This window comes from Eptesicus fuscus, chromosome 23 (genome assembly GCF_027574615.1).
Source record: "Eptesicus fuscus isolate TK198812 chromosome 23, DD_ASM_mEF_20220401, whole genome shotgun sequence".
Classification (NCBI taxonomy): Eukaryota; Metazoa; Chordata; class Mammalia; order Chiroptera; family Vespertilionidae; genus Eptesicus; species Eptesicus fuscus.
Window position 1 is genome coordinate 17122023 of NC_072495.1, and position 10748 is coordinate 17132770.

Genomic DNA, 10748 nt, shown 5'->3' on the forward strand with positions numbered 1-10748 from the left:
AGGGGACATTCATCCAGGTTGTCCTATCGGGGATGTAGTTTCTGGGGAAGGCGAGACCCCAGGAAACCAAGAAAAGCTTGTTTATGAAGAGGAAGAAGGACTGAATGATAGCAGTCTGGGAGGCGGCTTCTCCCAGGATCAGAAGGTCATAGAACTTTCTGGAGGGAGCAGCTCATCAGTCTACGCACGAGCCATAGAACATCCACTCTGCGGGCCACGTATGGTGGGTGCTGGCGTGCGGAAACCGAGACCCAAACCTCACTCAGCCACTCTCTGCCTGAACTTCACCTTCTCATCGGAAGGTTGGAGAGAGAATAACAGCACTGGTCTGATAGCGTTGTTGTGAGGATCAGAGATAATCTTCTGTCATCTTAAACGGGTGTGAGCAGAACATCAGGAAATCAGACCGAGTACCACAGCTTCTGGGTGATTCTTTCAAGAGCAGCTCACATTCCAAAAACGTTTTACAGCCTTTTAAAAACTTTATTTTTGAGATATAACTGACAGAACATGGCATTAGTTTTAGGTGTACAATATAATGATTTGATATATGTATGCAATGCAAAATCATCACCACAGGAAGTCTAGGTAACGTCCTTAGCACTTCAGCACACAGTCACAACATTTTCTCTTATGCGACAACATTTAAGAGCTACTCAGCAACTTTCAAGCAGTATTGTTACCTATAATCACCATGCTGGACATTGCACCCTCAGGACCTACCTTATAACTGAAGTCTGTGCCTTTTGAACCCATCACCCATTTCTTTAATATATATATATAATATATATTTCTTTAATATAATATAATATATATTTCTTTAATATAATATAATATATATGTATAATATATATTATATTATATTAAAGAAATGGGTGAGGGGTTAAAAAAATATATATATATATATGTGTGTGTATATATATATATATATATATATATATATGTTTTGAGAGAGAGGGGAAGGGATAGGGATAGAGAGATAGAAACATCGATGAGAGAGAGCAAGTCATTGATTAACTGCCTCCTGCATGGCCCCCACTGGGGATTGAGCCTGCAGCCCAGGCATGTGCCCTGACCAGGTATCTGCTCTGACCAGGGATCACACCAGCAACCTCTTAGTTTCTGGTTGACGCTCAACCACTGAGCCAAGCCAGCTGCCAGCCGGATGAACCCTTCACCCATTTCACTCCCTCCCTCCCCCTCCCTCCCGCCTCTGGCAACCACCGAGCTTACATTCTAATGGAGGGAAAGAGACTGTTAGAAGTAAACATGATGCGTAAGCAAACAATGCAGTATTTATCACAGACAGTAGGAGATCCTACTCCAATGGGTTGTTGTGGATACAAGTGACAGTCCATGTATAACATGTGGGCTATGCAAAGAATTTAGTAAGTTGTTGCAATTGTAATTTTTAAATTGCTCCCAGATTTCTTTAACTCCTTTAACCATCATGTCTAGTTTGCACCTAGGAACTGCTCATTGATTCCTTCAACAAACACCTATTGACCCTCTATTATACCTCATCGATTCCTTCAACAAACACCTAATGACCCTCTATGACCCTCAACCCTGTACTAGTCACCAGGGATACAAGTCAATCATTAAGAAAACATGTTGCCGCCCTAACCGGTTTGGCTCAGTGGATAGAGCATCGGCCTGCGGACTGAAGGGTCCCAGGTCCGATTCCAGTCAAGGGTATGTACCTTGGTTGCAGGCGCATCCCCAGTGGGGAGTGTGCAAGAGGCAGCTGATTGATGTTTCTCTCTCATTGATGTTTCTAACTCTCATTCCCTCTCCCTTCCTTTCTGTAAAAAATCAATAAAATATATTTTTTTTTAAAAAAAAGAAAGAAAACATGTTCTCAGCCTTGAGAATTCCACAGTCTGGTCGACTGTACCTAGAGGAGAGGCCTTGGCGAGCTCAGAGGCGGGAGTGACCTTGAAGTCCTTTGTCTCTAAGAATCAGAATAGTCCACTTCATGATGATGTCTTTATTTTTCACTCAGGTGTCCCAGCGATGGCTGGGGATTCCAGGAATGCTATGAACCAGAATATGGAGATCGGAGTCACTCCCAGAGACCCCAGGAAGATCCCCAAGCAGGCTCGCGATTACGTGCCCATCGCCACCGACCGCACCCGCCTGCTGGCCGAGGGCAAGAAGCCCCGCCAGCGCTACATGGAGAAGAGCGGCAAGTGCAACGTGCACCACGGCAACGTCCAGGAGACCTACCGGTACCTGAGCGACCTCTTCACCACGCTGGTGGACCTCAAGTGGCGCTTCAACCTGCTGGTCTTCACCATGGTCTACACCATCACCTGGCTCTTCTTCGGCTTCCTGTGGTGGCTCATCGCTTACATCCGGGGCGACCTGGACCACGTCGGGGACAAAGAGTGGGTTCCCTGTGTGGAAAACCTCAGTGGCTTCGTGTCCGCCTTCCTGTTCTCCATCGAGACGGAAACCACCATCGGGTACGGCTTCCGGGTGATCACGGAGAAGTGTCCCGAGGGGATCATCCTCCTCATGGTGCAGGCCATCCTGGGCTCCATCGTCAACGCCTTCATGGTGGGCTGCATGTTCGTCAAGATCAGTCAGCCCAAGAAGAGAGCCGAGACGCTCATGTTCTCCAACTACGCGGTCATCTCCATGCGGGACGAGAGGCTCTGCCTCATGTTCCGCGTGGGGGACCTCAGGAACTCCCACATCGTGGAGGCCTCCATCCGGGCCAAGCTCATCAAGTCCCGGCAGACCAAAGAGGGGGAGTTCATCCCCCTGAACCAGACCGACATCAACGTGGGCTTCGACACCGGGGACGACCGGCTCTTCCTGGTGTCGCCGCTCATCATCTCCCACGAGATCAACGAGAAGAGCCCTTTCTGGGAGATGTCTCGGGCCCAGCTGGGCCAAGAGGAGTTTGAAATCGTGGTCATTCTGGAAGGGATGGTGGAGGCCACAGGTAAGACACTTCGTCTTCCTTGGCCGTCCCACGCCCAGGAGCTTAGGCCCCTGGCATTGCGGAGGGGGGACGATCCTGCCTGAGAATCCTGAGCTGGCTGAGTCCGCCAGCTGCTCCCCAAAGTGTGACCTTGTTGCTCGAGGTCGAGCAATAACAACAGCTGGTGTTCAGCGAACCCTCCCACCTTCCAGGCCCGGCTCTAAACTTGCAATACATAAGGTCTCATTTAATGCACTCCCACAGCCCTAAGAGACTGTTCCTGAGGTACCAGGTTAGGAAACAGAGGCACAGGCAGGCGAGTTATTATTTGCCCAAGAGAGGTGCTACTAAGTTGTAGGGTCAGGGACCCCAAAGTTGTCACTAGTTTCCAACAGGCTAACCCACCTGCCTCCTCCCAGCCTGGCCCCGGTGTCTACCCGAGAAGAGCTGTGTGAGCAAATGACTTTGGGGAACACGGGGTTAAACAAAGGGGACCTGGTTCCTAACAATGGGACTTTAAGGCGTCTTTCTATGCTGTGAATTGCTTGGTGAAGAGAGGAAAGTGAGTTGCATTTCCCAGACTCAGGGATTCCCCAAGTCTCAGAATCTTTTCTTTTTTCTTTAATATATTTTTATTGGTTTCAGAGAGGAAGGAAGAGGGAGAAAGAGATAGAAACATCCATGATGAGAGAGCATCATTGATCGGCTGCCTCCTGCACGCCCCACACTGGGGATCCAGCCCACAACCCGGGCATGTGCCTTGACCGGGAATCGAACTGTGACCTCCTTGGTTCATAGGTCAACACTCAATCACTGAGCCATGCAGGCCCGGCTCAGAGTCCTCTTTTTGAAGAGATACCTATGTCCCAGACCTATGGGAAGGGGGCTCTTCTGGCTCCTCCCCCTGACCCAGCAGCCTGCCCCCAGCTTCCGGCTCAGTGAACACTGGGTGTGCAGAGAACTCTCCACATCCATGTATGCCCAAGCCGTGCCCTCTCCACAGCCAGCCTGGCACCTCCCTGCTTAGCTATTGACTCTGACAGGCAGCTGGCAGCCGTGAGTGTCCTCATTCCTCGGTCACACAGAGCTCCATGTGGGGCTCTGGGGAGCCCTGGGCCCATGGAGTCCAAGCCCCACACCCACCGTGGCCGGACCCCCCTGGATGAGGGGCCTTCTAGCCAAACCCACACCTGCTCCTTAGTCACCTCCCCCTCACTCCTCTTACTACCTTCTCCTTTTTTCACTGAGTAGACAGAGCACTTGTAGAAAACTCCTTTGAAGAAGCATTTTTCTAATGTTTGCAACAACAACGCAGGGCTGGCTTCCATCTGCAGGGGGCAGCTTCGTGCAGACGAGGTGGTCACACCCAGGCCTTCACGTACAGATCTAAAGCCTGGTCCACCACACCACGCTGCCCCTAATGTGAGGGGCCTGTCACACTGGCGGCCAAACAAGCCATCCGCACCTTCCAGAAAGCTGGTTGCTGAGTGGGAGAGCCAGGCAGGGGCAGCCACGGAGCTCCCTTGCGGAGCCAGTGGGACGTGGCTGGGGATATTAATGGGCCCCAGGGGCTTGGTGCAGCCAGGCCGCTTGGCCATCTGCTGGGCGGAGCCGGGCCAGGCAGCATGTGGTGGCAGCTGCAGGGGGGCCCCTGGGACTGAAGGCAGTCAGGATGCAAGAAGCCTCCTCCAGCCGGGCTGGGGTTCACGGGTTGTGCTGCCCTTGGTGCGGGGCTCAGGGTCAGAACACAGGCTGAGTTTTTGGAGGAGGAGCTCAACTCCAAGGCCACGAATGAGGGGTCAGATCAGACCCATGGGGACAAATGGGAAGGAAGGCATTGCCCTTGCCACCCCCCTGGCCACCCTCACTGCCACCTGAAGCAGAGGGAGTGGGTTTGGAGCCTGCACAGCTGGCTTTGGTCATCTGGTCTCCTTCCAAGTCAGTGGCCTGCAGTTGACTCGACCTTTCTGGGGACCTTCTCCCCCACCATGACCTGGGTTCCCCTCGCTGCTGTCCTCGGGACTGCAGGGAGGCCAGGGAGATGAAGGAAGGAGACCCCCCCCCCGATATCTGCCCTGATCAACGACTTTAATGGCCTGATGGCCACACGTATGGAGCCCAGCATGGGCTGTGATTCAGGCCCGGGTTTGCCCAGCACAACTCTGCCATCACCTGCCTCTGAGAGTGGTCAGTCAATGAGGATTCCACTCTCACAGGGTCATTGGGGGATTGAACGATTCAATAAATAACATCAACAGCATCGTGCCTGGCACCTGAGGCTTTGAAAGAGGACCATCAGGGGCACAGGTGGGATCTCTAGCTGCAGGGTCACCCCCTGTCCACCCTGGATGGGGACAGAAGACCAGGCAGAGCCCCAAGGCTGGACCCACAGGCGCTGTGGAGGCCCTGCCCGCTGTCTTTCCTGAGGCCTAGAATCTGCGACAGCTGACCTGACCGCTGGTAGGCTGATTGGTACCCAGCTTGAGCCCCACAGCTCTGCTAATGCTGGGGGTTGGACAATGAGGGGCAACGACTAAATGGCAAGTCCCGACCCAGGCAGCCCCCTCCCCCACCCCCAGAGCAGAGAGCAGTCCAGAAGCCAGAGCCCGCGGTGGGCAGGGTGCACTGGGGTGGCCCAGTATGGAGCACAGACTGCTGGGAAGCAGCCTCTGACCTGGACGGGTTGTTGAGACCCCCTCCAGAGAGGGGCCAAAGCTGCGGGCTTCTCCTCCAGCTCGCAGAGAGCGCTTGCTCGTCCCTTCCGTGGGCAGAAGATTCCGTATCAGAGTGGGGCTTCCTGACTGCCCTGAGCACAGAGGCTTCCTGGCCCATGAAACAAAGTTCCCCTCCCTCTCCGGAGAGCAAGCGACACCCAAAAATAACACGGGCATGCCGGGCTGAGTGGACAGAGAGCAGAGGCATTGGAGCATGCTCCCATCAAGGAGCCAGCTGTGTGTGTGTGTGTGTGTGTGTGTGTGTGTGTGTGTGTGTGAGAGAGAGAGCGAGAGAGCGAGAGAGAGAGAGAGAGAGAGTTTTCTGCTCAGTTGTGTCTACTCAAAACAATCCCCGTGTGTCCTAAATGCCTGTCTGCTACTCTGTGTGCACTCACTCTGAACATGTCTTTGTTCAAGCTCTTGCCCTGCCTCTTTTCTGCTCAGTCTCAGTGCTGTTTTCAGGAACCATGTCCCATGTCCATAGCTCTGGCTATTCCAGAATTATCCACTCCAGTCTCCAGGAGCCCATGCCAGAATCTTGCATTTAATTTGTTACGTTCTGGCTCACACCTTGAGCTCCTTCAGGGCAAGGACTTCTTTCTTATTTAGCTTAGCACAAAGTAGATGTTCAGCAAATGCTTGATGAATGATCAAGTGGTGGGTGGGTGGATGCATGGAGAGATGAATGATGGGTGAATGGGTGAACAGATGGATGGATAATTAGATGGATAATTAGATGGTTGGATGGTTGGTTGGATGGATGGATGGATGGATGGATGGATGGGGGCATCAGTGGGAGGAGTGGGTGAATGAAAGAATAGATGGATGATAACTGCACGGTTGGATGCATGCATGCCTTGGGCAGGCCTAATACATGTACCCTGTGTTCTGCAGGCATGACTTGCCAAGCGCGGAGCTCCTACATGGATACAGAGGTGCTCTGGGGCCACCGGTTCACGCCCGTCCTCACCTTGGAGAAGGGCTTCTATGAGGTGGACTACAACACCTTCCATGACACCTATGAGACCAACACGCCCAGCTGCTGTGCCAAGGAGCTGGCGGAAATGAAGCAGGAAGGCCGGCTCTTCCCGTGCCTCCCCAGCACCCCCCTGCCAGGAAGCTGTGCTAAAGCAGAGCTGGATGCTGAGGCTGAGCAGGATGGAGAGGACCAGCTGGAGGGAATGAATGGGTCCCGGGAGACCAGGGGCTTGGTGTAAGGGCTGCACTCTCCCCGCAGCCTCCCTCACTGGCTTCTATGAGCTCAGATGCTGCAGCGCCAGGGCTGGGGTGGGGTGAACTCACTGAGTGCCATGTTTGGGGGACTCTGTGGAGAGGAGTAGTATATCCAGCCTCAGAACCTCCCGGCTCAGGGCCTCTCCAAACAGGTGGCCTGCCCGGGCCCCCGAGGCAACGCTGCCTCTTCTCTCCCAGCCTCTGTGGGCGCTGGCTGAGGGCCAGGCCAGGATGGGATTCCCCACAATGAAAGTTTCAGCGTGGCCTCTGCCCTCACACACCTCCATCAGCTGGCCCAGAGTCACCTCCCTCCTCGGGTCTCACAGACCCACGGGCAGCCCCCCGCTAGGGCTGACACCTACGGAGGGCAGTCACCCCCAGCCCCTCATTCCTACCAGCCCAAGACTCATCATGGATTCAAGGAGGAGAGATTCTGCCCTCTTAGAGGCTCAAACACCCATCCTAGATGGAGGTCACAGACCTCATGCGTCAGGGTGGGTCCAAGTCACACAGGGTCGGCCTTTCCGATCTAGACCCACAACCACTATTGGGCGCTGCAGAGAACAGGGCCTTGATGGTGTCTCGTGATCCGTGAAGGGTGTGTGTTTTCTCAACTGAGCTCTGCGTGTCCAAGGCCGCCTGCTGGACCTTTCATCTCCTTAGCGTGACTCTCAGAGGGTGGCCTGGGCCACAGAGCTCCTCTGAGCACCTGGACAGTGTCTCGGCCCCCTCACGGCCACCCCCAATCACACTGTGGCCTGCACCCCCCATCAAGGGAGAACGCAGACGCCCAAGAATCTCAGAGTACTTCTACCCTTCGCTGTGGTTTTCTTCCACCTCTCACAGAGCCTGCAGCGGCTCCAGGGAGAAAGGAAGCTGGGGTTCAGAGGGCAAGATGAGCCCGTCGGGGTCCAACCAGGGAGGGGAGAGGGAAGGACAGCAGAGAGAAAGGCAAGCAAGTAGCATTAAGTAAAAGCATCAGCACTGATTGTTGACTGAGGTGTCTGACTTCAGGGCTCAGCACATCTTTGTTAACCAGCGAATTAGGGGACAGGAAGCAAAACCGAGAGGTGACTGCAGTGGGAGTCCAGGAGGGACCCACTCTCAGCTGGTGGTGCCAAGAAACCCCGGGCCCACCCTCCAGTGGGCAGGGGTCAAAGAAGGCGGCGGGGCTGGGGGAGCAGGGATGGTGCCCAGGGAAGGGGGAGGAGGGCTGCCTCCTCCTATCTTGCAAACATGGGGTGAGGGGCATCAGTGGGAGAAGGAGTGGGTGAACATTAGACAGAAAAGAGCAGGGATGAGCCTTGAAACTGACAGCTTTAGAGGGTTTCTCTTCTCCGGTAGAGATGGCTCAGAACGAGGATAGGCGGATGGATGGACAGACCGACAGCAGATTGTCATGTCGATGGATAGAGCCGTACGTGTTGAGGCAGACAGACTTCTGATTAGCTGACCTAGACCTGGAGCGAGATTTCAAAGGGCCCCCAGGCTTAGAGTTATGGAGGCCACAGCCACCGTCTCCACAGCTCTCCACTGGCCTTTGGAAATAGAAGCATAATCCAGCCCCAAACGTGCAGCGCCCTCCCCAGGAGTCAGAGCGAAGCTGCCCGAGGCAGAAAGTTGAGGCCCAGCAAAGAGAACTGCGTTTGGTCCCAGGGCAGGTGAGGGCAGAGGCAGGCAGCCTGAGATGGGCACTGGTGCTCCTGGCTGCTACCCTCAGGGCAGCGGGGCCTGTGCTTGGGCACACGGAGGGGGTCTTCCCCAGGGGCATGGCGCTGAGCCAGGGTTCCAGGCACCCTTCTTGGTGAAGCAGGTGTTGGGATGGGCTGGAACCTCCCCTGGCGGGGGTTGGGGGGGTTGGGGGGTAGAAGCAGGCATCCTGCAGCCCCAGTGGGAACAGGCATGCAGCTAGGAATCTAAGCAGGAGCCCATTCCTAAGACTGGAGGCCTTGGGTGAGAGGAGCTGTGGCAGGAACTTACCCCAGGCCCACCAGGGCCAGCGCTTACACAGCAGGACTGTTGCCCCCAGCCTGACCTCTGACCCGCCTTAGTCACACCGACCAGTGCCTGCAGGGAGGCAGCTAAGCAAGGACCGGCAACCACAGGGGAAAGGAGCCTTGTCGTGGCCTGGGCCTGGGCCTGGCCTGGTTCCCACCTGCCTCCTCAGTGTATGACTCTAAACCTCTCCACCTGGCCAAGGAGATGCTCTCCAGGTGTCCGTCTCTGCAGGGGCCTCCACGAACCCAAACCACAGCTCTCTGCCAAGCACAGAAGCCGCAGAGGTGACAGGAGAGGAAGGGATCAACGCGGTCCTATTCCCAAGCTCCCTGCCCGGCCGGAGCCCACGTGGGCCGGGTTAGTCACACATTCATCCGAGTGTGCCCGTTAGCTGCTTTCTCTCCTGGAAACACACGTGCAGGACTGCCGTTCTACCCCTAGGGCAGTGGTCGGCAAACTCAATAGTCAACAGAGCCAAATATCAACAGTACAACAACTGAAGTTTCTTTTGAGAGCCAAATTTTTTAAACTTAAACTTCTCCTAACGCTACTTCTTCAAAATAGACTCGCCCAGGCCGTGGTATTTTGTGGGAGAGCCACACGCAAGGGGCCAAAGAGCCACATGTGGCTCGCGAGCCGCAGTTTGCCGACCACGGCCCTAGGTGACCCTTCCTCGTGGCCAGTTGCTCCAACTGAAGCCTGACAAGTTCTCCAGGTGGTTTTAAGGAAGCTCTTGTGCAGACACGGACGTACTAAATGTGGTCTGATGGCCAGGGCTCCAGGGAGTCACTTTAAAGCACATGCCTGCACACCAGCCACTGGGGGTCAAAGCCCCGCATTTGCATGGCTCGGGGTCCACCCATCACTTCTGCTGGGCCACAGAGAGGTGGGCCAGGCTGTGAATCCCCAGGCCTCAGCATCTCCCAAATCCCAAGCGTTAGGTCCCTGGTCAGACCCTGAAAGCCTGGGAGCTAGCTCCTGCCCCAGCATCCTTGTCCCTCCTCTCTGAGAACAAACATCCCCCATAAGGGGAAGGCCTGGGGGATCTCAGAAGGTAAGTGCCCCCTCATTCTCCTCTCCCATCCACCTGACACCTGATGACACCACTACCGAAGGGACCCTGTTCCCGGGTCTGGTGGGATGGGCGTTGCCCATGATTCTGACGCCATCATGGCTGGGCAGTCAGAGCCCACCTCTGTCATTGCCTTCTGCTGCTTTGAGACCATGGCCTCAGCATTGACCTTGATGGAGGAGAAAGAGCCCTGGTCAGTCTGGGGAGAACCCTCCCTGCCCGTGATCTGTGACAACTGGGCACCTTCTTGCACCTGACTTCCCCCATGCCCTGCCTCCCAGCAGGCCTTGCGTCTCTTGGGAAACAGGAGCCATAAAAATTGATTCTTTTGTATTGACGTCGCCCCAAACAGAAACAGCTGGCCTGCGGTCTTTTAGGAACATGCCTCTTTCAGGAACACCTCTGCCCACGCACCATTCCTGAGCGCTGCTATGTGCCCAGCGGTTGGTGGGGCACTTCACCTGGGTGATTGCATTTAAATCTCAAAACACTGCAGAGAAGCCCTTAGAAACCCTTGTTACCAACGAGACAGCTGAGGTTCAGAGAAGTTAATTAGTTTGCTCAAGGCCACACAGATAATGACGGGTGCCACGCGCCTCCCAAACAAACACAGATGGGCATCTTCCTGCACAGCACCCATGTCTGGGGCATCTGGCCGAGCTGGGGCAGCAGGAATCAGACGCCCCGCCCCTCCAGATGGTCGGCTTGTGTGCTGCGCTGTGCGGGGAGCGGCAGCCTCCATCCACCAGCGGGTCCTGCTTGGCAGGAGACCTGGTGAACGGCTTCCTCTGATTCCTAG

At 55.1% G+C, this 10748-nt stretch overlaps 1 protein-coding gene across 1 annotated transcript; it reads left to right on the plus strand.

Annotated features, from left to right (window-relative positions):
• Positions 1-2013: 2013 nt before the first annotated feature.
• On the plus strand, positions 2014-6863 carry KCNJ5 (potassium inwardly rectifying channel subfamily J member 5). The gene is made up of 2 exons (XM_054712687.1): positions 2014-2953; positions 6541-6863. The coding sequence occupies exons 1-2, from the start codon at positions 2017-2019 to the stop codon at positions 6861-6863; spliced, it is 1260 nt and encodes a 419-aa protein (XP_054568662.1). The 5' UTR covers positions 2014-2016.
• Positions 6864-10748: the final 3885 nt, after the last annotated feature.